At 41.1% G+C, this 26,327-nt stretch overlaps 2 protein-coding genes across 9 annotated transcripts in view; one reads left to right on the top strand and one right to left on the bottom strand.

The window, feature by feature from the left end:
- Positions 1-3,921: 3,921 nt before the first annotated feature.
- On the bottom strand, positions 3,922-6,590 carry cmklr2 (chemerin chemokine-like receptor 2). Of its 3 annotated transcripts, none has more exons than XM_024004074.2 (2): positions 6,501-6,583; positions 3,922-5,525 (listed from the first exon to the last, which is right to left on the bottom strand). In XM_024004074.2, exon 2 carries the CDS (start codon positions 5,489-5,491, stop codon positions 4,403-4,405), a length of 1,089 nt encoding a protein of 362 aa, XP_023859842.1. In that variant the 5' UTR covers positions 5,492-5,525; positions 6,501-6,583; the 3' UTR covers positions 3,922-4,402. The 3 variants fall into 3 exon arrangements, 2 of the variants coding, with proteins under 2 accessions (XP_023859842.1, XP_023859832.1); XM_024004064.2 differs by lacking the exon at positions 6,501-6,583 and adding an exon at positions 5,768-5,857; XR_011481156.1 differs by lacking the exon at positions 3,922-5,525 and adding an exon at positions 5,798-5,884 and having other exon boundaries at positions 6,501-6,590.
- Positions 6,591-9,819: 3,229 nt separating this feature from the next.
- The window catches only part of LOC111975605 (disintegrin and metalloproteinase domain-containing protein 23), a 35,724-nt gene continuing 19,216 nt past the window's right edge, over positions 9,820-26,327 (top strand). For 4 of the 6 annotated variants that reach the window (XR_002878857.2, XR_002878856.2, XM_024004050.2 and 1 more), the window contains exons 1-13: positions 9,822-10,176; positions 11,039-11,265; positions 12,037-12,113; positions 16,201-16,264; positions 18,343-18,425; positions 18,570-18,633; positions 21,486-21,558; positions 23,251-23,318; positions 23,626-23,691; positions 24,074-24,142; positions 24,988-25,154; positions 25,420-25,504; positions 25,590-25,677. Coding sequence is in view for 4 of the 6 variants with exons in the window: in XM_024004050.2 (XP_023859818.1) it covers positions 10,101-10,176; positions 11,039-11,265; positions 12,037-12,113; positions 16,201-16,264; positions 18,343-18,425; positions 18,570-18,633; positions 21,486-21,558; positions 23,251-23,318; positions 23,626-23,691; positions 24,074-24,142; positions 24,988-25,154; positions 25,420-25,504; positions 25,590-25,677 (1,207 nt within the window). In the remaining 2 variants the exon portion in view is untranslated. Of the gene's footprint in view, positions 10,177-11,038; positions 11,266-12,036; positions 12,114-16,200; positions 16,265-18,342; positions 18,426-18,569; positions 18,634-21,485; positions 21,559-23,250; positions 23,319-23,625; positions 23,692-24,073; positions 24,143-24,987; positions 25,155-25,419; positions 25,505-25,589; positions 25,678-26,327 lie in introns of all 6 variants that reach the window. The other 2 variants (XM_024004025.1, XM_024004016.1) reach the window with 2 other exon arrangements.

The following is a 26,327-nucleotide window of genomic DNA, read 5'->3' as shown; positions in this document are numbered from 1 at the left end:
CGACTTCAGTGCGTTCAAGACAACTGGGAACTCGAAAAAAAGTGCTCCGACTGTGAAAAATCGTTTTGAACGGTCATCCAACTAGGAATTCCAAGTTGGAAACTCGGGCATCTTTCTAGAGCTCCGATTTTCCAACCTGAAAAAAACCGACGWCATGCTTTGACCTCGTTCTTTTCCAAATTCCCAGTTGTCTTGAAAGCATCATCCTAATGTAGCCTAATAATGTTGCCATTTGGTCAATACATTACCATATCTCTATGGGGATGCATTCAGTACCTAAAAAGACAGCCTCTCAACAATAAACATTGTTGCTACCATGTTGTTGTCATGTTGTMTTGCTACCATGCTGTGTTGTCATGTGTTGCTACCATGCTATGTTGTTGTTTTAGGTCTCAATATGTAGTGTTGTCTCTCTTGTCGTGATGTGTGTTTTGTCCTATATTTTAATAAAATGTATTTTTAATCGCAGCCCCCGTCCCCACAGGCCTTTTGCCTTGTGGTAGGCCATCATTGTAAATAAGAATTTGTTCTTAACTGACTTGCAGAGTTAAATAGAGGTTCAATAAAAATAAATAAATAAAAATAAATTATATGAGTATTTTCCAATCTGTAAATTAGTAGTAGCTGAACTACTAGTCTTTTATAAATCTGATTTCTTTGCATGTGAGAACTTCAGACATTCTCCCTAGCTGAGCAATTCATTTCCATCCAGGACATGCAACTGGATTTGCTTCCCTGAGATGCACTTGACTATAAAATGGCTTTTCATTCCTATCTCTATTCAGTTTAAATCCCCAATTAGGTGTCCAAAAATCCCAATCTGGTTTCATTCATTCCAGATTATTTTTCAACAACACCCCTCATTTGCCTAATAAATTAATCTGAATCAAATGTCAATAGCCCACTATTCCAAGTGTTGTGTCAAGGTATTGGCAGAAGAAATGGGGTGATTAATACAACAATGATACAGTTGATGTTTCCTCAGGCCATGGTTCCAGATGTGGACCACATTACCCAACCAATCTCAACTCATCTGGGTTTGTTTACCAATAACATTTACATTGACAACAACGGGACTGAGCTTCAGGAAGACAGCAGTTAGGATTAAGTGATATATTGGAAATCCACATATTTGACAGTGGAGAGTGGCAACACACTCTCTAGCTATAATTGAATGCGTATTAGATGTTCACGTCTTCTTGTGTATTCTTCTTTGATCAACTACGCATGTGGTATGTTTATTCCATCCTCAGTGTACTCTAACCTTAATGAGGTTACAGGCAATATCCTGTTAGTTCCCTGGAGATTGAGCACCACTTTATATAGCAGCACTCCTGGCACTGCTTCCCTATAACAGATGCAATAAATATTTAAACACACTACCAATAAAGATAAGGGATTGGATTTATTGTGTATTCCTTTGACTCAAATATATTAGAATTAACAAATAAATTGCATTTCAAATTTCCCTCATAGATTGCAAATTCCCACACAGTGAAAGCAATGTGAACACTATTTGAAAATGTAATGTAAACATAAGTGATTCATTTATAGATTTATTATAATTTGAGAAGGAAATAAAGGCCAAATAGAATTTGGTTCTTGTGTACACCAGCCATACACTCGAAAAAATGCTGGGTTAAAAACCCCGGGTCAGATCAGAAAACTGGAGGCGTGGCCTAGTAGTGGCGTGGATTTTATATAGATATTTTTGGCCACCCACGAGAGTAAATGTTGTAAATGAGAACTTGTTCTCAACTAGCCTACCTGGTTAAATAAAGTTAAAAAAAATAATAATAATTACGGTTAATCTGTTCTGTTGTATTGTGTGTATACCTTCAGGTTGAGTAGTGACGCTTTTGTAGCTTAATAAATTAAGTTGTTCAAGTGCTGATGCATATCCCAATGTTTGGATAGTTAAATAATGTTATTAATTTCATATTCAAATATGTAATGTACAAAAATATTAAAGGAATGTCTTTATTATAAGTGTACCAAACATAACATGATGAACAGGAATTACATTTACTCTCATGAAAGCCATGCCTCTTGAAAATAACCTATGGATTACATTAAAAAGACATCTGCTGAGTCAACCCAGCATGGAAGTGAATAGTCCCTGTGTCCAAGAAAGCGAAGGTAACCTGCCTAATTGACTACCGCCCCATAGCACTCACGTCGGTAGCCATGAAGTGATTTGAAATGCTGGTCATGGCTCACATCAACCACACCATCCCGGAAACCCTAGACCCACTCCAATTCACATACCGCCCCAACAGATCTACAGATGGCGCAATCTCAATTGCACTCCACACTGCCCTTTCCCACCTGGACAAAAATAACACCTATGTGAGAATGCTGTTCATTGACTACATCTCAGCAATCAACACCATAGTGCCCACAAATCTCATCACTAAACTAAGGACCATGGGACTAAACACCTCCCTCTGTAGATGGATCCTGGATGTCCTGACGGGCCACCCCCAGATGATAAGGGTAGGCAACAACACATCCGCCACTCTGATCCTCAACACTGGGGCCCCTCTGGAGTGCGTGCTTAGTCCCCTCCTGTACTCCCTGTTCACCAACGACTGTGTGGCCAAGCACGGCTGTGTGGCTCTAACACCATCATTAAGTTTGCTGACGACACAACAGTGGTAGGCCTGATCATAGACAACAATGGGACAGCCAATAGGGAGGATGTCAGAGACCTGGCAGTGTGGTGCCAGGACAACAACCTCTCCCTCAACGTGAGCAAGACAAAGGAGCTGATCGTGGACTACAGGAAAAGGAGGGCAGAACACGCCCCCATTCACATCAACGGGGCTGTGGTGGAGCGGGTCGAGAGTTTCAAGTTTCTTGGGGTCCACATCACAAGCAAACTATCATGGTCCAAACACACCAAGACAGTCGTGAAGAGGGCACGACAACACCTTTTCCCCTGCAGGAGACTGAAAAGATTTGGCATGGGTCCCCAGATCCTCAAAAATTTCTACAGCTGCACCATCGAGAGCATCCTGACCGGTGGCATCACCGGCTGGTATGGTAACTGTTCGACATCCAACCGTAAGGTGCTATAGAGGGTAGTGCGTATGGCCCTGTACATGACTGGGGCCAAGCTTCCTGCCATCCTTAACAGCTTCTACCTCCAAGCCATAAGACTGCTGAACAATTAATCAAATGGCCACCCGGACTATTTACATTGACCCCCCTTTGTTTTACACTGCTGCTACTCGCTGTTTATTATCTATGCATAGCCACTTTACCCCTACCTACATGTTCAAATTACCTCGACTAACCTGTACCCCTGCACATTGACTCGGTACCGGTACCCCTTGTATATAGCCTTGTTATTGTTATTTTATTGTGTTACTTTTCATTTTTTAATTTAATTTAATTTAGTAAATATTTTCTCAACTCTATTTCTTGAACTGCACTGTCAGTTAAGGGCTTGTAAGTAAGCCTTTCGCGGTAACCTGTTGTATTCTGTGCATGTGACTCATAAAATTTGACTTAATTTGAAAAGTGTTAGTGCTCAACCTTAACAGGTGATGACAAGAAAACAGAACAGATTAACCGGAATGACATTTGCACTCACATGTGGCCAAAAATAACTATCTAAAAACCACACCCCTACTAAGTCAAGCCTCCAGTCTTCTGGTCTGACCCGGTGGATCATAGCTCAATAACCGAGCATCAACAACCCAACCTTTCTCTTTTAAAGAAAACAATGGGTTGTTTGTGACCCAACTGGCTGGGTCAAAATAACCCAACATGTGTTCTGTCCAATATTTACCCAAATGTTTGTTTTGTTTTTAACCCAGCATTTTTTATAGTGTATAATAACAGAGAACACTATAACAGGAAATTAGCTTAGAAAGGAAAACATACCTTTTCAATGTAATATATTCCTAAGGGAAAGAGGCCTACTGAGATTTGCACATTTCCATCAGGGTTAAACTTGGATTTGTTTAAAGATCGAAATCTAAATACAAAGTGTTTATGAAAATGGTAGATCTGCTTCTAATAATTCCTGTTCCAGAGGCTGTGGGGATGGTTGGCCCCCTTTCCTGTTTGTTTTTGGGGTAATTAGGATCAGATTATTCTTTCAAATCATTAAAGTTACCTCTTTTTCCCTGTGCAAGTTATACTTTTAGTGCACGACTTTACTCAGGTTTTCCACTGAGGGCAATTTACAGTCAACAGAAGTTGGCACTCTGAGTAATTGCTGCTTGGAAATATCCAACTGAAACAACTAGCAGAAATGTTACACTGAAGTAGAATATAAAATAAGTCACATCTGGTAAAATAATGGTCAGGCTGGCTCTCAAAGGTAAAATAGCAGTTCTTGTTGATTTCTGCTTTACAGGTAACTGTGGGTTTAGGAAGTACTGCATTATAATCATACAGTTGATGATTCTGTGGGCTCCTCTGGTGGAGGGATGTCTGAAGGACTGATGTCTGCTACAGTCACCGATTCAGTTGCAGAGATGGACTGGCTGAGCTCCCGCAGATAACTCTTTGTGATGTCCAGACACGAGCGCTTCAGGAGCTGGCGAACCTTCTTGCCCACCAACATGTAGAGGAGAGGGTTGACACAGCTGTTGAAAAAGGCTAAGCTAGTAGCAAGAGGAAAGCCTGTCTTCAGAACAGTATGTAGAAACATTGAAGAGTGCATGGAAAGCTCCATTAAACTAAAGGTATGGAACGGTGCCCAGCAAAAAAAGAAGGCCAGAATGACAGCGGAAACTGTTTTAGAGAAGCTGGATAGGCGCACAGAATCTTCAGACTGGTGGACTTTGATTGCCAGGAGAATTCCAGTCACACAGATGGCACTGAAGGGCAGTAAGAAGCCCACTGCTGTACGAACGGCCACCAGCGTGATATGTATCATAGCAGCTGTATGTCCATCCTGGACATTGAAGTTGTTGAAGCACACCACCCTGCCATGTATGTGCATAGTGTCACGGAATATCAGAGTAGGGTGGCTCAGTAGAGCAGACACCCCCCACACACAGCCACATACGATCCAGGCTCGCCGTATAGTGCGACTCCTCTGAGACCAGCTAAGGTGGACCAATGAGACATACCTGTCTAGACTGAGAATCATGAGGAAGAGCACACTGGCGTACATGTTCATCACAGACACAAACGAGTTGAGTTTACACATGACCAGCCCAAAGGACCAGTGGAAGTCTCGAAGAACGTAGTCGATGGAGAAGGGCAAAAAGAGCACAAACACAAAGTCTGCGATAGCCATGTTCAGCAACCATATACTGTTCACTGTCCGTTTGCTTTTAAATGCCGTCACCCATATGACTATTCCATTTCCAGTGACACCGAGCACGAAGGAAATACTATATATGATAACTGATATGATGTGCATAGCCTCCTTCTGAGAGTATCCACCTTTGACCTTTTCTTCTTCCAAGTCTCCATACTCCAGATAATCGTAGGTGTAATTGTCATAGTCTTGCGAGGACTCTTCCATTACTGCAGCGCTACTACCTTTGTAAGCAGAGGTCCTGTAAGAAAGAAAAAGCAATAAGACGCAGTCCTTCAATATGTGTCATTTGTTTTGTCAGTTAAAATGTAAGTTGCGTTAAGTTGCTCTTGTACTTCTGTAGTCACCCTGTAATTACTCATGTTGATAACGTGTTAACACAATATTTTTAATTGCCGTGTACAATACAACATGCAGATGTTCCGCAAAAGAGATATTGTTGTCATTAATAGCCCATTATGTTTTTACATCATGGCTTCTCACCTGGTACTGCAAATATCCCTGCACTTCTTTTACACAAAATTTGCTTTTGTTAGTGTCCTGGTCACAGTTCCTCCAGTTGTTTGAAAACTGAAATTTAATTACAGCTGGGTCCTTATCCTGGAAGAGTGTCATCATTAGTGAGCTGACATGAAAAAGAGGGTAGGTGGAGTGCCCACACCCTTCACACTCACACACACACGCGTGCACACACACACACCCACAACACGCACACACACAGTGTCACACATTGTTAAATCATGACTACATCCTGCTTATCTGTTTCTTCCGGGCCTCAACGTGAACTTATGTGACCCGTAAACACAATAAATCTTCAGTACAAACGGACCTCCAACCCACAAAATTGCACACAACACAGTCTCTTCAGTCTAACTTTGGCCTTAAAGGTCTATGGTCAGATAAACTGAAGGCAACAGTAGTAAAACTCAAAAGCTAAAACACAATGACAACAGAATTTAACTGTAGGCATAATTCAAATATGTTTTGTTTTAAAATAATTTGCCACATGATACAGTACTTGAGTTATGAATCTACTATTAACATATACGTTCGTGATGTATGTTCTATATACATATAACTATTTAATAAGTAATGTTAAGGTCAGTCTGAATGATCAGAAAAAACTGCATCTGATATTTTGCGATTTTGCTATCCATTTTCTTATGCGTTATCCAACACCCATGAAAGCCTCCTAGTCTACATACTGTATGCATACCTCCCAGTTGCTTCTCTATGTCCCGCGAACCGCCTCGGAGTCGAAATCACCCAAACGAAAACTTTCAGAGTTAAAGCAGCATAAAATAGTTAGGCTCTCACTAACTCTCACTATTTTACAATTTGTCTCACTGAGTGATAAGTTTAATTGAAATTCCAAACTCCATCCCTATGTTATTACTGGGGTTGGAGTATCGTTTATGTTCGAGTATCCTCGTTAGAGTCTGTGCGTAAACCCGTTACACCGTATAAATACTGGAGAGTTGGGTCGTTGTCCAAGTGGGCGCGTCCACTGACGCATCACTTGCACTGTATAGGAATGAGGAAAACTTGGGGTCCTGGCATAGGGAGGAAAGGAATGCCTTGTTTAAGAGAATAATCGCTAAATTACTTATATTAAACATTCCATTACTTATAGAATAGGTGAGGACAGATTTTCCGACTGGCTGACCACTAGCAATTCAATCTCAGAAGTTCCAAGCACCAGTAAGCCTATAGTAAGCATGATTTACTGCAGTGTATGGTATTTAAAAAGAACATCAGGAAAATATACAGAGCAAGTCTAAATCAATAACACAAAAACGTCAGGTTTAGAGTAACCCTGGTCTTCAGGAATCCATTATATTGCATTAATTTATTGTTTTTACAATCTCTGAGCATATATGATTATCATCTCGTGCAGATACTAGATTTGATGTCAAGTATAAGTTAGGAAATTTAAATCCTCCGCATACCAAAAAAACCCTGCAAATTAAATCCCCCAAAGAAGTAATTAATGTGAAAAACTGCTTACTTTTACCACTTTTTGCCTCTTAAAATAACAAAACAGGCTTTTCTCTTTATCTCTGCCAAGCGACCCTAGCTGGCCATCCTACTGCGGCCCATTTAACCCAGAGGGAGGAGCTGTCAGATCCTGCAGGACCGATAGGGGGACAGTGTGTGTGTGTGTGTGTGTGTGTGTGTGTTGTGTGTGTGTGTGTGTGTGTGTGTGTGTGTGTGTGTGTGTGTGTGTGTGTGTGTGTGTGTGTGTGTGTGTGTGTAAAAATACTGAGAGTGTGTCTGTTTGTGTTTGTGTGTGTGTGTGCGCACGGTGCGCAACAATCATAGATTTGATCAAGAGGCCTGCCGGTCGTGCCAGGCACACATGAGTAGTCCTGACAAACAATCCTCCTGGAGGATACTAAGTGCTAAGGAGGGTCTTACTGGAAGGATGGACAGCAATAGCCTATGGCAGCAAAATGCAGCGATGGTGCCCTCTAAAATGCCTACATTTAAGGGTATTTGTAAAAAGAGGGTAGGGCCTACCTTCATACACTAGTTGTAAGAGCAACCCCTCATAGGGATAAAGTAAAGCAATGAATGTGACCATTTAAGTATTTCTCACCCTATGTAATTAAACACGGTTGGATACATTATTTGAACTGGACATACTGGGCACTACATTAAAATCATGATTGAAGTGCAGCTCTCTGTGTGGATTTTATTTACTGCTTAAAAGAGCGTGATGGACATGAAATCTGGAGGTGCCATGTGTTATGCAAAGGATACGCAAAGCTTTATCAAATATTTAAATGACAGCAACGCAGCCTTATTGAAGCAGACATACTCTCCCACTAGCTCCGATAGTAACTAGGATCTGTCTTGGGCAATTTTGTGTGATCTTTATGTGATATAGATCCTATCTGTATCACACAGAATTGCCCAAGACTGATCCTAGTTGGGATGGCACTTTTTCATCTGAAGTAATTTGTCTGATTGGTATGATCCAAAATTAAGCTTTGCTCAGGTCAACCTATTTTATTCTATTTGTCTGAAATCAAATAAAGAATTTGAAAGATCAATGTGATTTTTTGAATTGAATGAAACGCCTCATCTGCATTCGCATTGCATATGGTGGGTGCAATTTAGCGATGGCAGCCTATCATAAGAGTTGGAGGCGTGGTCTATGGGGGGCGGGCTTTAAGTTTGTTATTTTTGGCCACCCGTGAGAGTGAATGTCATTCCAGAAAATGTGCTCTGTTTTATTCTTGTTTATAAGTTCAGTTTATATTTGTGTATTGTAATACTAAAGATCATGGAAAGGTTACTATTGATGAGATGGTCACCATTTGGTTACAGTATTGTAACAAGTTAATGTGGAAATATAATTTAAAGAAAGTGTTTGGAGTCAATATTTCATGTTATGGAACTAACATAATATCTTGATTAACAGCAAATGTATTTAATTACTTGTAACCTAATTTAAGAAATGTGGATGGGTAATTCTGAAGTGTAAAATTAACTACTGTATAACTGGTTGTATACAATATATTGTYCAGTATATTGTATGTATGCTATTTATTAGGTTTAACCAAAGTAAGTTGACATAGGTTGCAACTTGAAATATAGATTAGTTAATAATCAAATATAACAGTTGAACAGGCATTGAATCATATATCTAGTTTCAACTAATGTCATAAAAAAAAATTGAGAATGCCTAACTCATTTACTTGCAACCAGTTGATGTAGTTATTTTTAGGTTGATCCAAAGAGTAATTTATTACAGTGTACCCCATTTAGGTTAGTCTATAGCAGGGTTTCCAAAACTAGGCCCGATGGACCCCAAGGTATGGACATTTTGGTTTTTGCCCGATCACTACACAGCTGATTAAAATAATCAACTAATCATCAAGCTTTGATCATTTGAACCAACTGTGTAGTGTTAGGGCAAAAAACAAAGCGGGCACCCCTTGGAGTCCCGAGGACTGAGTTTTGGAAATGCTGGTCTATAGACTTCGGTCAAGCAGGTAGCCTATTGGGCCAGTTACCAAAAGGTTGCTGGTTTGAATTGCCGAGCCGACTAGGTGAAAAATCTGTTGACGTGCCCTTGAGCAAGGCACTTAACCCCAATTGCTCCTATAAGTTGCTCTGGAGAGGATCTGCTAAATGACTAAAATATGAACATTTTTTTAAAGGAAAGCCAAGATGATTAACAAAACAATTAAATAATTCCCATCAAAATAGCTCTCCAACTGTTATGATGCTTACCAATTTGAGTTTAGACCGAGATAAACACTGTGGTGCAGAATACAGTAAAATACTCATCAGCCTTCAAAATACGTAGGCTAAATACATAGGCCACCATATCATAAAACTGCTCACCATTTACTTTGGACCATGTAAAATAGAGTGTGAATCAGAATAGGTATGACCTCATACACTATAGACAGAGTACATAATTGCAGCACGGATGTGATGCAGTTTAAGCAGATGACCCGGGCTCTCTTCTCTCTGAAAATCACCTGCATGTAGGCTACTTTAAGGCTCATGCACGAGCCTGTGCTATGTGCGCGCGGGCAAAGGGTGGACTTGTGTTGAATTGTGGTAGACTCGGCACTTGCGCGGATGCAGAATCAGGAGGAGTCTGCTCGTTGAATTCGAGTGGCTGGCCACCGCCTTCCATTCGCCCCCCCCCGCCCGTTGCTGCAGGAGTCCTCTCCCCCACTGACTGGATACATGAAGAATTACCCGTAAACGACATCTTCCCTGCAATAATGGGCCGCCAGCTAATTACTGCGTTGACGTGTTGATATAAAGATATTTCAGATATCAAATATGAATCATGCATTTGATATTTCTGGCAAATTTGCTCGTGAGCATTCTTGCGTCCTGGCTCCATCCATCCATAGCGGCAATTGGTATGTACTGCATATTCTTAGCCCAATCCTGTCCCTTCATAACGGTATCAGTTACATTTAATAACTCGCATGCTTCTTTGTGTCATTATCTGATATTTATGATAGATATGTTGGTTTTTCTCGCTATGCCGTTTCTATTTTGGGACGGATCTGTCTGTGTCCGGAGGACAATTTAATATGCCGAGCCCTTTTAAGTGACGGTGAGAGAGGGGGCAGACGAAAGCACCTCAGCATCTTTTGTTCAGGTTTATGAACATGAAGTATAGCTAAATTAACCCGAGACAAATGTTTAAGATGAACTCGTTTTAGCTGTATAATTGTGTCTAATTATTAGTACCTCAAAGATCAAAACACCTTTATAAACTTGCTGTTGCAGTTTACCTTAACGTTGACCTTAACAAGGCACTCCTTTATTATATTAAGCGCTAATTTAATTATGAATTGAACTGTTCTATTTTCATTAGTAGAATAATATTCAACATAACAACATGAAGAAGCCTACCCAGTCGGTCATATTCAATTTATATTTCAAATATAGATGTTTGTAATGCAATTTAACACTATTTTGAGTTTATGTACATTTGTATTTAATTGTTTATGGGAATCCCCATATCATTATTTTTAGGTAGACCTTGAAAAAGGAATGTCATAGTTTACTGCAATACTCTAATGGTACACATACACAACATTATACACTTAACTCTCTCAATTGTGTCCTGGAGGAATGGTGAAGTCATAATCACTTCCTGCAGTAGCAGCAATTGTTTACATGATTAGATTATGATTGACAGGCTTCCTTATGTTGGGGCTATGCAGAGTATAGACTGACTGTCATGCTCGTGTGGTATCTTCTCTTCTGCAGTTTCTCAAGGAGGAGAGAATGAGGTGGTTGAGAGGGACGCAGTGTCATTATTGTTGGAGCGAGAGGCAACTGCAGCAGCGGCCACAGACAACACAAGTCACCATGCGGCTGAGCATGTGATCACCTACCCCTCTCGGCTCATCTACTACCTGAACGAGGACTCAGAGAGCACTTACCATGACCTGGACACCCGGGCTAGGAACCAGGCCACAGAGGGTCATGATCAGGTAAGACTTTTGGTCAGAACTTGGGATTGTTATCCTATTGGGGAAAGGGGGATACCTAGTCAGTTGTGGAACTGAATGCATCTTCCGCATTTAACCCCTCTGAATCAGAGAGAGCTGCCTTAATCAACATCCATGTCTTCAGCACCCGGGGAACAGTGGGTTAACTGCCATGCTCAGGGGCAGAACAACATATTTTTACCTTGTCAGCTCAGGGATTTCATCCAGCAACCTTTCGGTTAGTGGCTCAACGCTCTAACCACTAGGCTACCTGCCGCCCCTGAACCTATTGGAGTGCAGTGGTGGTTATGCTTGCCAATGGCAGTACACTTGTCCATGTTGGCACACTGGATAAAGTAAACGGATGAATGGGTATAGTTTGATTTAAATGATAGAAGGAATCATCAATGAGAGCATTGTCTCGCTCTATCCTCCCCTCCTCTCTCATGTTATGAGGGCATTGCCCTATTTTACTTGATATGCAGGGGAGTTTCTTAACTTGGCTCGGCAGTGAAGTTGGCATGGCATTCCTTACAGTCATTACAGTTACAATTTCTCTATTAAATAACCATAGAAATAAGATTATAATTATATAACTATTAATAATAATAATAATAATAATACATGTGATTTTTATAGTGGTATCACTAGTCTTACCATTACCCTTACCAATGGCATCCATTCTCCCAATAAACCTACAATTAGAAAAGAAAACAGCCTGATAAAAACTGAAAACAAGGACCTGTGATGTTGTTAACATTCTCTCTCCCACAGGCAGTCCACCTTGCTCAAGCCAGTTTCCAGTTAGAGGCCTTTGGCTCCAGATTTGTACTGGACCTAACGTTAAACAAGTAAGTGTTTTTGTCTACTTCATACCTTGCTTCTCTTACTCAATACGGTTTGGTTAGCAGGCGGATCTTTTAGCTTCTGAAATAGGCGTGGGTATTAGCTAACAGTGATGGATATATGCATTTGGGTGTTGCCCAGCTCTTGTTATTTCATGGTGTACAGCAGAGAGGTCATTTTATATAAACATAAGGAGTAATTTTCTGAACAGTCTTCCATTTTCATCCAGATCCAGTGTGTGGAACACATCCAACTACAATTTCTGTTATCAAGGTCATGGTCACAACAGTAGCCACGTTCTGCAGGGCCACCGTGCTAGACTCATTGATACGGAGAGCACCATGTTGGGCTGGATGGGTCATCTTTAAATCAAAGTGACAGGTCCCCATGATTCCAAGGTAGTTGTAGGTGATTTTCCTCACTAGTAATGAGGTGTACTATTGGTCAGGTTAATGCAGGGCCTCATGAGTCTTTGCTATGGTGATTGAACAGGTCCTCTTGGCAGAGACTGCCTGTGTGTCTCATCAATGGTAGACCTCATGTTGTGTTCACCATCAGTCTTCTCAGAGCTGTCARATGAAGAACATTAGCTCCTATGACCGTGAACATACATTATGTTGTGGGCTGATTATAATATCCTAAAGCTAAATGAACACTCAAATAAGAGCCTGGCAAATGCATTGTCTTTTCAAGTGAATATAGGTATGGGGAAGCATGGAGACTCTTGGCAGCCATTGACCTTTGAAGGTAGTGTGGTTTGGTGACCATGTGTAGGAAGGTAGTAGAGATGGGGGAAGTGGTCATGGTGACCAATGCTGTCAGAGGAGATGGGATGATACACACACACACAATAAACTACAGCAGGAAGCATGAGGGGTCGGTGCCCTGTCCCTGACCTGATAACTTAACCATCTCCTGGCCTCACAACACAAACTAGTTTTCCTGTTACTCTCAGTCCCAACAGTCAGGCTTTGAACAATAGCATTTAATCAAGAGAAAATGTGTTTTTGATCAGACAATAATTACACAATAAGTATTATGTGAGTGTGACTTTTTGGTGCAGGTCTTTTTAGTCTGTGTCTATGGGTAGGATGAATTCTGCTCACTGTTGTAGCTGTGAGAATGCTGATCTAAATATAGATAGGTCTGCAACCTGCCAATGGGTGCAACTTGTACTGCTCGCTGTTCCTCTTACTTCTGCACCTGGAGAACATATTTTCAGCATAATAGAGTTGACTATTTTTAAAGGGATACTTCAGGATTTTTCTACTTCCCCAGAGTCAGATGAACTTGTGGATGCCATTTTATGTATCTCTGTCCAGTATGAAGGAAGTTGAAGGTAGTTTTGCGAGCCAATGCTAACTACCATTAGCGCAATGACTGGAAGTCTATGGGTATCTGCTAGCCATTAGCGCAATGACTGGAAGTCTATGGGTATCTGCTAGCCGTTAGCACAATAACTGGAAGTCTAAGGGTATCTGCTAGCAGCAGATACCCTTAGACTTGCACTAACACTATTTAGCAATTGTGCTAGCGCTAGTTAGCAACTTCCCAAATCCCAAGGTATCCCTTTAACAGTGAACTGTGTTTTATTGTCATTTCAATGTCAAAACCGATATAGTTTTCATGGAAAACCTATATGCAGATGGTTTAATGTAGGTCTAGATTGAGTATCTACTGGTCTCATAATATCTCTGTGTTTTAATTAGCATTGATCTGGGGCTGATTCAGTCATGCAGTGGTCTGGGCTGCAGTACAGTATGTCTTGTCCTCCCTTTCCCAGAGCATCACTATTCAATTAGGCGCAGACTGATTATTTCCATGTGCCAGGGCTATAGCAATGATAGCATCATGTGTCATTGGGGGATTTGGGCTGGAGCTGGTCTTTCGCCAGGCCCCAGAACCTCCTGCAGTTTCTGGTCTTTCCCCTCTCCTCTACCACTGCATTGTGTAACTCAGTCTCCTGTGGACTCAAATACCTCAGGGTAGGACTCCTTGGCCCCAAACACATAAACACTCTCATACACACTGGCTGCACATTACACATTGCGACATGTACTTCTCCGGCCTCCCTTCTCTACACACACACATACACACACTTCGGTACACTCACGTTCCACTGCTCCAGCCCTCCACACTCTGCAATGCCGCACTCTCCCCTCTCTCCCCTCCACGCACTTTCTCTCTCTCTCTCTCTCTTCCTCACTCACTCACACATACACACACACTCTGTCTCTGTCTCACACATACATGCATGCACGCACACATACACACATTTTCTCTCACGTACACAGACATTCACACACACACTCACAGTGCTGTGGCACACTCTCCTCTCCCTGCCTCATACGTCAAGCTAAAAATAGCCCCTCACTCAGGAATCTCTCACAGACACTGCACTGGTGCTTTGACTCTCTCTCTCTCTCTCTCTCTCTCTCTCTCTCTCTCTCTCTCTCTCTCTCTCTCTCTCTCTCTCTCTCTCTCTCTCTCTCTCTCTCTCTCTCTTTCTCTCTTCTCTCTACACTCAACTGTGCACAGCACTTCCAGCCCACCGCTGAGCAACGCTTCAAAATGTCACACACGTACAGTACATTTCCAAAGACACTCTTTTGTATTTTTTTTTCTACTTTTCTGCAGCAAAAAGGTGCTGTATGTCCAGGGGGGAGGGTGTTTGAATGAGATCTACAAGGTTACCCCGAAAAGCGCCATTGTGGCAGAAATGTCAGTCTCTTGAAGTCAGTCGTCAGCTAACAGATTGAGGTGTTGTAACGGTGTGGTGTGACATGGCTCGCTGAGTCAGACGGTGGGAACAGCCTGGAGGACAGTGGTGCTCAAGGTGAAGCAAAAGCCTCACACAATCATTTATCATGTCTTGCTTCATTGACACCATTTTGAAAAGGGATATGATATTCTTAGTTACTTGTATCAATGTCATACCTGTCATGGCTGCTTTTCTATGCTTTGCCTGTCATGGCTGCTTTTTCTATGTTCTTTGCCTGTCATGGCTGCTTTTCTATGTTCTTTGCCTGTCATGGCTATTTTCTATGTTCTTTGCCTGTCATGGCTATTTTTCTATGTTCTTTGACTGTCATGGCTATTTTTCTATGGTCTTTGCCTGTCATGGCTGCTTTTCATGTTCTTTGCCTGTCATGGCTATTTTTCTATGTTCTTTGCCTGTCATGGCTATTTTTCTATGTTCTTTGCCTGTCATGGCTGCTTTTCTATGTTCTTTGCCTGTCATGGCTGCTTTTCTATGTTCTTTGCCTGTCATGGCTGCTTTCTATGTTCTTTTGCCTGTCATGGCTATTTTTCTATGTTCTTTGCCTGTCATGGCTGCTTTTCTATGTTCTTTGCCTGTCATGGCTGCTTTTCTATGTTCTTTGCCTCTTATGGATGTTCTTTCTAATCAATGTACTTACTCATTTTAGAAAAAGTATTTGTTTTTGAAATAATGATACAATTTCAAATTATGAGTTGTTTTAGATGTTCTCTTGCTCTAGATGGTGTTTAAAGGTTAGAATAGATTTGTCATTGGTTTGAACTCCAAAAGAGCATTTCTCCTTGTTTGTTCACTAAATGACAGCTTTGTGATGGATTCTCTATCCCTTTTTTGGAAGCAGTCTGTCACGACTGTGTGTTGACTGTCTTTCATACTCTTTCAGAGTATGCAGCTTGGTGTATTTATGCTGTATTATACTGTATGTATCTTATACATATTCTTGTACTGTCTCAACCACCTGGCAGCCTAACAAAAATAATGTTTCCCTCACTCCCTCTACTCATTCGAACTGAAGCATCTTACCTACTCTTTTTATAGCTGCACAGTATTCAACGTTTAAGCTACCTTTTTAACTGTGAGATGGTGTGGGTGTATTTTAAGTTCATGTGGGTGTATTTGACGTTGGGTTTTTGAAGAGGATTACCTAAGGTTTGTGGTGATTGTTGAATGTAGCTGTTTAACAGGATACACACCTTTAACCCGCCAAGTAAGTCACAGTACTAGGCCAGACCACAGCCAGACGGTTAGGGCAGCAGGTCATCACTACAGACACACATGTCACTAACCCACACCCTTCTCCTTTTACTTCCTAGTGACTTGTTGTCGTCGGATTATGTGGAGATCCACTATGAAGAGGGTAAACCTGTTCTATCAAAGGTAACATCTCCAGTCAGAACACACACTCTGTTTGGGTACCTGTTTTTCGTTTTCTCTTTTTTCAGAGGAGCCTAATTGGTTCCCTGTGGAAGGTACAGGGCCTGCAGCTGTTACAGGATGTATTGTTTTGTTTAACTGTGGCTAGTTAGGGCCAATCAAAGAACAAGTGGAGAGTTAAAGCAAAATGCAGAAAAATGCTTAAAGACATCCAAACTATTCATCCTACTATGTTGACAGGACCACTGGGGTTCACAGACATGAAAATAAATAAAATGGCCTTGTATAGTACAGAGGTACTTTGACATTTCTATTTTGATGTTATTTATTGACTTGGTCTTGATGTATCCTGACATTGCTGTTATTGATTACCATTAGCTAACCTCATCAAGTCAATGGTGCTCCATCATCAGTACAACTATACTTTATCTTATCCACCCTGATGTTGTGTAAGTGTTGCATCTGTTTTAGTGATGTAAGAGAAAGACCGAGGGAAGGAGGGAGGGATAGACTGCTAGCAAGAGAGAGGTAAAAGAGGCTAGAGATGTGATAGTTGGCTGATGTGTGCCTGTGTTAGTTACTGTACTGCTGCTGCTGGTGTTGCTGAATCAGGTTGAGGCAGAGGGGCTGGGCTGGGCACAGTGGAGCTAGCTGACTCAGCACAGCTCCACTCCGCTCCCCTGCAGCCTCCTGTCTCTCCTGCCTGCCTGGCTGCCTGGAACCCAGGTCACGTGACAGGGGAGCTAGAGACGCTGGTGCTCTGCAGTAGCTATGCAGTGTGGGATGGTGGGAGTGAAAGAGAGAGTGTCCTCTGCTCACCCTGGGCCTAGTTGATAACTGAGTCACAGATGAGGGAGAGGGCGAGGGAAAGTGATGTGGACCATTGAGGTCTGAAGAAGAACAGTCATTAGTTTGAGGCCCACCACCACAACCCACACTGCAGAAAGATATTATTTATAAATGTGAGCTGAATGCGTAAACCAGGCTGCAGATGACATATTGCACACATTTATAGTCTCTCCAACTGAATAAACAGTCAAAGTCGACAATGTTGCAATAATCCAGCAAATACACCCTGGGCCTAGTTGAAAGTAGGCTACTCCATCTGAGTTATGTTGCATTGCTATTTATTGACTCATATGGTACAGCTGTGAATGTGATAAGTACGCCGTGTATGTATTTGTTTGATGAATATTTTGAAGGAAGCTCCACTCCAAACCCATGGAGTAATGTTGGTATGTACACTCAGTGGCCAGTTTATTAGGTGCACCACCCCGTTCACGAAAATGGTTCGATCCTACTGACAGTGAGTTACATGGCCGTGGCTTGCTATATAAAGRGGGCAGACAGGCATCGAGGCATTCAGTTACTGTTCGATTGAATGTTAGAATGGGCAAAACAAGTGACTTAAGCGACTGAGCATGGCGATGATTGACAGTAGCAGGCCCGCCAGTTCCAGTATGTCAGAAACGTCCGGCCTCCTTGGCTTTTCACGGATGACAGTGAAAATAATGGCAAATAACGGCGCAGTACAACAGTGGTGTGCGGAACGGCATCTCAGAACGCACAACTCGTTGYTCCTTSTCACYGATMGGCTATTGCAGCAGACGACCACACCGGGTTCCACTCCTATCAGCTAAAAACAAGAAGAAGCGGRTCCAMTGGGCACYCGATCACCAACACTGGACAATTGAGGAGTGGAAAAACATTGCCTGGAACCAACAAATCCTGGTTCCTGTTGCTTCATGCTGATGGCAGAGTCAGGAATTGGCGTAAGCAGCATAAGTTCATGGCCCCATCCTTCCAAGTGTCAACGGTACAGGCTGGTGGCAGTGGGGTATTGGTGTAGGGAATGTTTTCCTGGCACACGTTAGGTCCCTTGATACCAATTGAGCAATGTTTCCATGCCCCGAACAATTGAGGCTGTTCTGCATGTTTTTCTGGAGGCAACCCCGTGCTAGATGTGTGTACCTAATAAACTGGCCACTGAGTGTACAGTATATGTCTCATATTTGCCCTCTGCTCTACAGTAGGTGATGTTGTATAAGTATTGTATAAATGTTGTTTCTGTGTATCCTCAGGGTGGTGAGCACTGTTACTACCACGGCCAGGTGAGGGGGGAAGATGACTCTAATGTGGCCTTGTCTACCTGCAATGGCCTGCAGTAAGTGAACACCAGCAGTTTTACATAAAAGTCCGTGCACGGAATACTTTTAGATATCGGTGCTTTCCACAGCTGCTATTGACTTAGTATTGACTGTCTTCTCTCTTCACTTTTCCTCTCGCTCCCTCTCTCTTTACCTGACAGCGGAATGTTTGATGATGGACTCTATGTGTATCTAATTGAGCCTTTGCAACAGACTCACTCAATTGTAAGTTCTTCCTCATATTTAGGTTTTTCAAAAGCTTTGCTACACAAATACTATTTGTTCTACCTCTACTTGTGCTACTGCTAGGATTGCTTCTGCCACTTTTYCTGTTACTAAAGCCTCCTTTTTTCCTGTAAAGCACATTAGGTTATCTAGTAAAGATTGTATGTTTGCCATTGACAAGGGTGTTCTTGTTTTTAAAGGAAGTCCATGGTTTACAATAGTGAAGGACATAATGATAACAAAGTGCTGCAAGTGTGGAAATGGTTATACCTCACTAATCTGTATTGAGCTTTTCCAAAAGTTATATAAGCATAGAATGTACAGTGCCTTCAGGAAGTATTCATACCCCTTGACTTATTCCACATTTTGTTGTGTTACAGCCTGAATTCAAAATTGATTCAATAAAAAACAAGTATCACCCATCTACACACAATACCCCATTATGACAAAGTGAAAACATGTTTTTAGAAATTCTTGCAAAACAAACAAACAATGAAATACAGAAATATCTAATTTACATAAGTATTCACATCCCTGAGTCAAGACATGTTAGAATCCTCGTTGGTTTAAAAAAAATCACTTCTACTTTAAGTTAGAGGCCAGGAAATAGATAAGTGATTACAGCTGTGAGTCTTTCTGGCTCTTGAAGTTCTTTGCACACCTGGATTGTACATTTGCCCATTATTCTTTTCAAAATTCTTCAAGTTCTCTCAAGTTGGTTGTTGACAATWAAAAAAAAATGATAAAAAAAWATATATATTTGTATTTTTTWAATAATTGTTTTTATTATTAACCCATCCACCATCCCCTCTCTTCGGAGGACACATATATTTTGGGGTGCTTACAGGTTCTGATACATATACATACATTTTACATATACTTTTTACATATACATTTTACACATACATTTGACATATACATTTTACACATACATTTAACATATACATTTGACATACATTTTACACATATATTTTACATATACAGTACTTTTATATACAGCAATCACATAACAATAATACGTTACCGACATAAGCTCTTTAATCCCTCCCTTCAGCCACTCTCAGCCCATCCCACCTAACACCCTAGACCCTCTTTTGGTTTCCATGTGCCATGTATTTTTCAATTGTGCTGTGATGTTTTACATACATGTTGAACCTTTCTAATTCATAGTATCCACAGATTGTGAGCTAAAGATGAAAAGATTTCCTACGAGTATTATTATATTATTGATTGACTGACTATGGTTTTCCAAATCGCCCAACACTGCTATTTGTAAGGTTAATTTTAAGTGAATGTTGTGATTTTTTAAGTGAATGTTGTGAGCAGAAACAAGCTACATAGGGGCAATACCAGAATGAATGATCTAGTGATTATGTCTCTTCGCAGCAAAATCTACAGAGCTGAGATTTTTGTATGCCCGATATTGTTGACCATTGCTAGACAGCCATTTTCATGTCTTGACATAGATTTTCAAGTCGATTTAAGTAAAAACTGTAACTAGGCCACACAGGAACATTCAATGTTGTCTTGGTAGGCAACTCCAGTATATATTTGGCCTTGTGTTTTAGGTAAATGCCCTGCTGAAAGGTGAATTTGTCTCCCAGTGTCTGTTGGAAAGCAGACTGAACCAGGTTTTCCTCTAGGATTTTGCCTCTGCTTWGCTCTATTCTGCTTATTTTTATCATACCCATAACACAATTCAGTATATTTATGTATTTAGTACATGAAGTTCCTTTCTTTGCCACATTTTTTGCATTATTACTTTAGTGCATTGATCCAAACAGAATGCATGTTTTTGAATATCTTTTTTTCTCTACAGGCTTCCTTCTTTTCGCTATGTCATTTAGGTTAGTATTGTGGGGTAACTACAATGTTGTTGATCCATCCCCAGTTTTCTCCTATCACAGGTATTACATTTTGTAACTGTTTTAAAGTTACCACTGGCCTGAAATCCCTGAGCAGTTTCCTTCCTTTCTGGCAACTGAGTTAGGAAGGACACCTTTATCTTTGTAGTGAATGGGTGTATTGATACACCATCTGAAGTGTAATGAATAACTTCACCATGCTCAAAGAAATATTCAATGTCTGCTTTTTTTCAAGGAATTGGAAAACCTCCCTGGTCTTAGTGGTTGAATCTGTTGGAAATTCACTGCTCGACTGAGAGACCTTACAGATAACTATATGTGTGGGGTACAGAGATGAGGTAGTCATTCAAAAATCATATTAAACACTATTATTGCACACATAGTGAGTCCATACAACTTATTATGTGACTTGTTAAGCACATGTGTATTCCTGAACTTATTTAGGCTTGCCATAACAAAGGGGTTGAGTACTTATTGACTCAATATTTCATTGAATTTCAAAAATTTCATTTTTTCATATTTTATTAATTTGTAAACATTTCTAAAAACATAATTCCACTTTTACATTATGGGGTATTGTGTGTCGGCCAGTGATACAAAATCTCAATTTAATACATTTTAAATTCAGGCTGTAACACAACAAAATGTGGAAAAAATAAATGGCTGTAATACTTTCTGAAGCCACCGTATATCAGTCAAGGTCCATGATGCAAATGGAAAGAATAATGGTAATGTAATGATAATGATAATGTAGTAAGCTTAATAAAGTATTGAGTTTTACATGTCTACCTTAAATATTGATTGATGTTGACTAGTTGTGAAAATGTGATCATGTCCCTTGTCATGCAGACCAATGTCGATGCCCTCCGAGCCAGCCAGTCTCTACCCCGTTATGACCTATCTTTTGTAACTTGACCCCTGTTCCCTGATCCCTGTTTCCACCACATTTATCACACCCTTGCTGACGGTTAATGGTTTCCCTCACAGGATACAGCTGCACGACCCCACTCACTGCGCAGGAGGCCCACCCTCCAGAGGAACAATGACCAAGAGGAACTGGGTAATGAGTTATGCATCTTTCTGCCATCATGAATCTTGCATAACCTCCAAGAGGCCTCCACCACTTTACATCAACACTCTCAAGGCGTGTCTACCTGACATTCCAAAACCGTTCTTATCCTCTCCTACTAACGCTAACATTAGGTTCCCCATATGACAGCTCTAGACCTGGGTGAAATACATATACACATACTTTCAAATAGCTGTGTTGCGCTTGATTTGGTTTGCCCAGTAGGTTGGAACCAATGGAGTGAAAGGGAAAGGGGGATACCTAGTCAGTTGTACAACTCAATGCCTTTAACTGAAATGTGTCTTCCGCATTTAACCCAACCCCTCTGAATCAGAGAGGTGCGGAGTTTGTTCTTGTTCTTGTTCTTCACTAAGGCAGCCCGCCTTAGTGAAGAACAAACTCCAAGGTAAATCAATTGTCTTTTATATGTATTTGACCTACGCATACTTCAATGTATTTGACCTATGTATTTGACCCAGATCTGGACTGTGTCACAGGACACAGCAGGTTTCCCTCCTATGGCAGCTGTATCTTGCCCTATACATTGGTGTGTTTCTCTTCCCGGGTAAAGGTCCAATGCAGCCGTCTGGGTAACATTGAAAGTAGCTTGCTAGCTAGGTTTCCATCCAATTGGCGACAGATGTTCATGCAAACTGACTTGTTGGAGATAAAAATCACTGCAAAATGACGTAGTGCACCCAAAATGTACTTTTTAGTTGAAGTTAAAAATCTAAAGTTCAATGTGATTCCATCGCATTTTCAACTCTAACCGATAATTGTCACAAAAACTGTTGTGTTAAATAGAAAATGTGCCTACTTTGGTCTTGGTACCTGGGCTCTAGCAAACAGCTCGCAGATACAGTAGGCTAGTCTACATGATGAGATAATTATGGATACGAGCYAAAATATTTGTATTTGTCAAGCGGCAGTCAAGCATCGATCATCATTTCAACAGAATAAGACCGTTGATATTTATTGGAAAGGAGCATCAAGCTCATCACCTTGCACTTTCACCTCCCTGTGAAGTTCATCACAACTTCTATCATCTGTAGCCTAATCAACTGTATGGTTTCCTGAGGACCACACACTATATCATCGCGTGATCCAAGTTTACTTCTATACGATGGTTATTATATCAATATTTGTGCAAAAAGGCGTTCCCACCGCCATTTCTCGCAATTGTACCAACACAAAAAGATCCCACCATATCGAACAAACTATTTATCTTTCCTTATTTATTCAGTTGTATCGAAACTTCCTGTTTCCATCACAACTGTCATGATTTTCTTTTATACAGTATGACTGTTTTCAATTAAACTTGTCAAAAATAAACAAAATAGCTTCTTAGCAAAGAGCCATTTTTCAAGAAATAATTTTCCTAGGACTGTCTGGGAGTGGTCTGAGTGGGAAGGGGAAAACAGAAAAAAGAGCTGTTATTAGCAGAGAGGTTTGGAACTCTCTTTCTTATTGGTCTATTAACTAATTCACTGCCTGGTGATGTCACCAGGCAGGCCAAAACTCCATCCCAACAAAACAGGCTGAAATTTCACTTCAATAACATTATCATAATTTTCACAATTTCACAGTATTATTCCAACCTCATAGCGTGGAAATATATATAACATACAGGCAAATCACATTTCTGACTGCACTGGGCCTTTAATGTGTTCTATGTRTCTCTAGTGGAGGAGGAGCAGCTGCTTTCGGAGCTGGATGACATGTCCTGGCTGAAGCGCAGGAAAAAGCGGGCTGTAAGTCTGTGACCTCATCAGTCCCTTAAAAGGATTTTGTAACACACTCCACCTACTGTAAGTTCATTCACTCCTGCTGTATTATGTAGTGTGTTAAGTTATTGTGTTATGTAGCCTTGGGTTACAACGTAGCCTCCCAGTATAGGTCCATCATTTAAAGTGACCTCTTTTAATTTTGTTTATCTCTCACATCATAATTTGCAACTCAACTCAGCACCACACAACATGTTGTCTTTTGTTGTCTTCCTCTATACATCTTTCATGTCTGTGTGTTATGAAAGTGAACTGATCTGTGTTTTTTTCCCAGATGCCTCGGAATGTCTTTGAGGAAATGAAGTATTTGGAGATTATGATTGTCAGTGACCACAATATGGTATGTGCCCTCAAAAAAACAAAACAGTCAACACATAGACACAAGACAGGAAATATGAGTGAGCTGGTGTGAAATATTTCAGCAATGTCTTTTACTGTAAGAATGACTCAAAATAGTATTCAACCAACTATGCCCACAAGAGGGTGCAACACGATTGAATGTGGTGGACGCATGATTCATATCCTATCTAACATAACCATTGTCCAGATTTGAAAACACCAGTCTTATTCTATTGTTGGACCGTRATAAAAACAACATGCATATTTTATGCATTTTTAAAATGGTGTCGGAGAAAATTGGTATATTTATGTATTTATTCAAATTGCACTTAATAATCCTTTTTAATCAAAGCTATGTGCCATTGTTTTTGTGTGGGGTGCAGTATAAGCGACACAAGGCCAAGCAGCACACCAGGAACTTTGCCAAGTCAGTGGTGAACTTTGTGGATGCTGTGAGTAACCTCTTCAGTTGGCTCTGAGAACTGATTCTTTACTTTGTGCCTCTTTTAAACTCTACAAATATTCAGTCCTCTATTTCCTTTTTCTGGTATATGTATCAGGGTGCCCACCAGAACATCCAGAATAAGGCTAAACTCTGATACTTTACTGGCTGTTGATATGTTTGTGTACCTTGAGGTATATTTTCAGTGTAATCATAGTTGAATCAATGATTGTGTTTTTTGCAAAGTACAGGAATACCTAAACGTTTATGTGTATGCGTCCAGCACAGGAGGTTGGTGGCACCTTAATTGGGGAGGACGGGCTTGTGGTAATGACTGGAGCGGAATCAGCGGAATGGTATCAAATACATCAAACACATGGTTTGATGCCATTCCATTTGCTCCGTTCCAGCCATTATAATGAGCCGTCCTCCCCTCAGCAGCCCCCAGTGGTGTATATCACGTTATGCGTATGTCTATTGAGAAAAGTTGTTCAACATGTTATTAGAGAGCCCCTAGAGGTAGAACCCAGTAATGACCACTTCCTCATGTATCACACTGTACATCTCCTGTACCCTGAGTCGGCCCCATACTCGTGTCTGTGCTATTCAGATTTTGTACTGTATCACTACGGTGTTTGTTGTTGCTCTGTGTAGCCGTGATGTGCAATAACAGTCCCTTGTCTCTCCCTGCTCCCAGTGTGCTTTGTCCCCTGTCRCATGTCTGTCCTCAGACAGTACAGATGATCATTCACACCCAGTGTTCTTCTCCTGTCCCTGTGCTGTCATTTCTCTCTCTCTCGCGCTCTTTTTCTCTTTCTCTGTGTCCTCCCACTACCCATCATGCGCCGATGACAGGTCTTTAAGGAGCACCTGCACACACGGGTTGTTCTGGTTGCCGTGGAGATATGGACGGACAAGGACCACATTCCCATCAGTGTGAAGCCACTGGACATGCTGAAAGATTTCTCTAAGTACCGGGCGCAGAGCATCAAGCAGCACGCTGACTCTGTGCACCTCTTCACGTAAGTGCCCTCTCCTCTCTGTCCCTCGGGGCCAACCCATGCTGCTACTCGCCAGACTGCCATTAGTATATCTTACACACTGAGTCCTTATGGCTTCCCAGAATATTAGAGCATGTCAGAGGACTAGGCCCTAATACTTTGGCTTTAGCAATAAAGCAAAACATTTCCATCTARTTCCATTTGTCTTCCAAGGGCAGCTGAATACCTCTCACTTGTCCGTCTACCTGTCTGTTTGATAGTTACTCTGTGTCTCTTTGATGCACAGCAATGTGACCTTCCACTACCGCCGGAGCAGCGCAGCGTACTTCGGGGGCATGTGCTCTGTGAGCCGTGGAGTAGGGGTCAACGAGGTAAGATGTGCTGACTAATGTACATGATCGTACTGTTTGATTACAGCAGAGCAGACGAGTAACTGCTGATTTGCTGTACCTYCAGTATGGCACCACGTGGACCATGGCTTCATCACTCTCCCAGAGCTTGGCACAGAACCTAGGCATCCAGTGGGATCCAGCCGCCAAGAGAAGTACAGAGACTGGCTCCCATTCATCACTGCACATTAATTTCTGCCTTACAGACAGACACTATTTAAGGAACAGCTTAAAACATTTTAGGCACATACACTACCGTTCAAAAGTTTGGGGTCACTTAGAAAATGTCCTTGTTTTTGAAAGATAATAATTTTTTTTGTCCATTAAAATAACATCAAATTGATCAGAAATACAGTGTAGACATTGTTAATGTTGTAAATGACTATTGTAGCTGGAAACGGCAGATTTATAAAAATAAAAAATGGAATATCTACATAGGCGTACAGAGGCCCATTATCAGCAACCATCACTCCTGTGTTCCAATGACATGTTGTGTTAGCTAATCCAAGTTTATAATTTTAAAAGGCTAATTGATCATTAGAAAACCCTTTTGCAATTATGTTAGCACAGCTGAAAACGGTTGTCCTGATTAAAGAAGCAATACAACTGGCCTTTTTTAGACTAGTTGAGTATCTGGAGCATCAGCATTTGTGGGTTTGATTACAGGCTCAAAATGGCCAGAAACGAAGCACTTTCTTCTGAAACTCGTCAGTCTATTCTTGTTCTGAGAAATGAAGGCTATTCCATGCGAGAAATTGCCAAAAAACTGAAGATCTTGTACAACGCTGTGTACTACTCCCTTCAT

Source organism: Salvelinus sp. IW2-2015, linkage group LG2 (assembly GCF_002910315.2).
Source record: "Salvelinus sp. IW2-2015 linkage group LG2, ASM291031v2, whole genome shotgun sequence".
Lineage (NCBI taxonomy): Eukaryota > Metazoa > Chordata > Actinopteri > Salmoniformes > Salmonidae > Salvelinus > Salvelinus sp. IW2-2015.
Note: the sequence above shows the minus strand (reverse complement) of the source record. Positions and strands in the feature narration are given on the sequence as shown.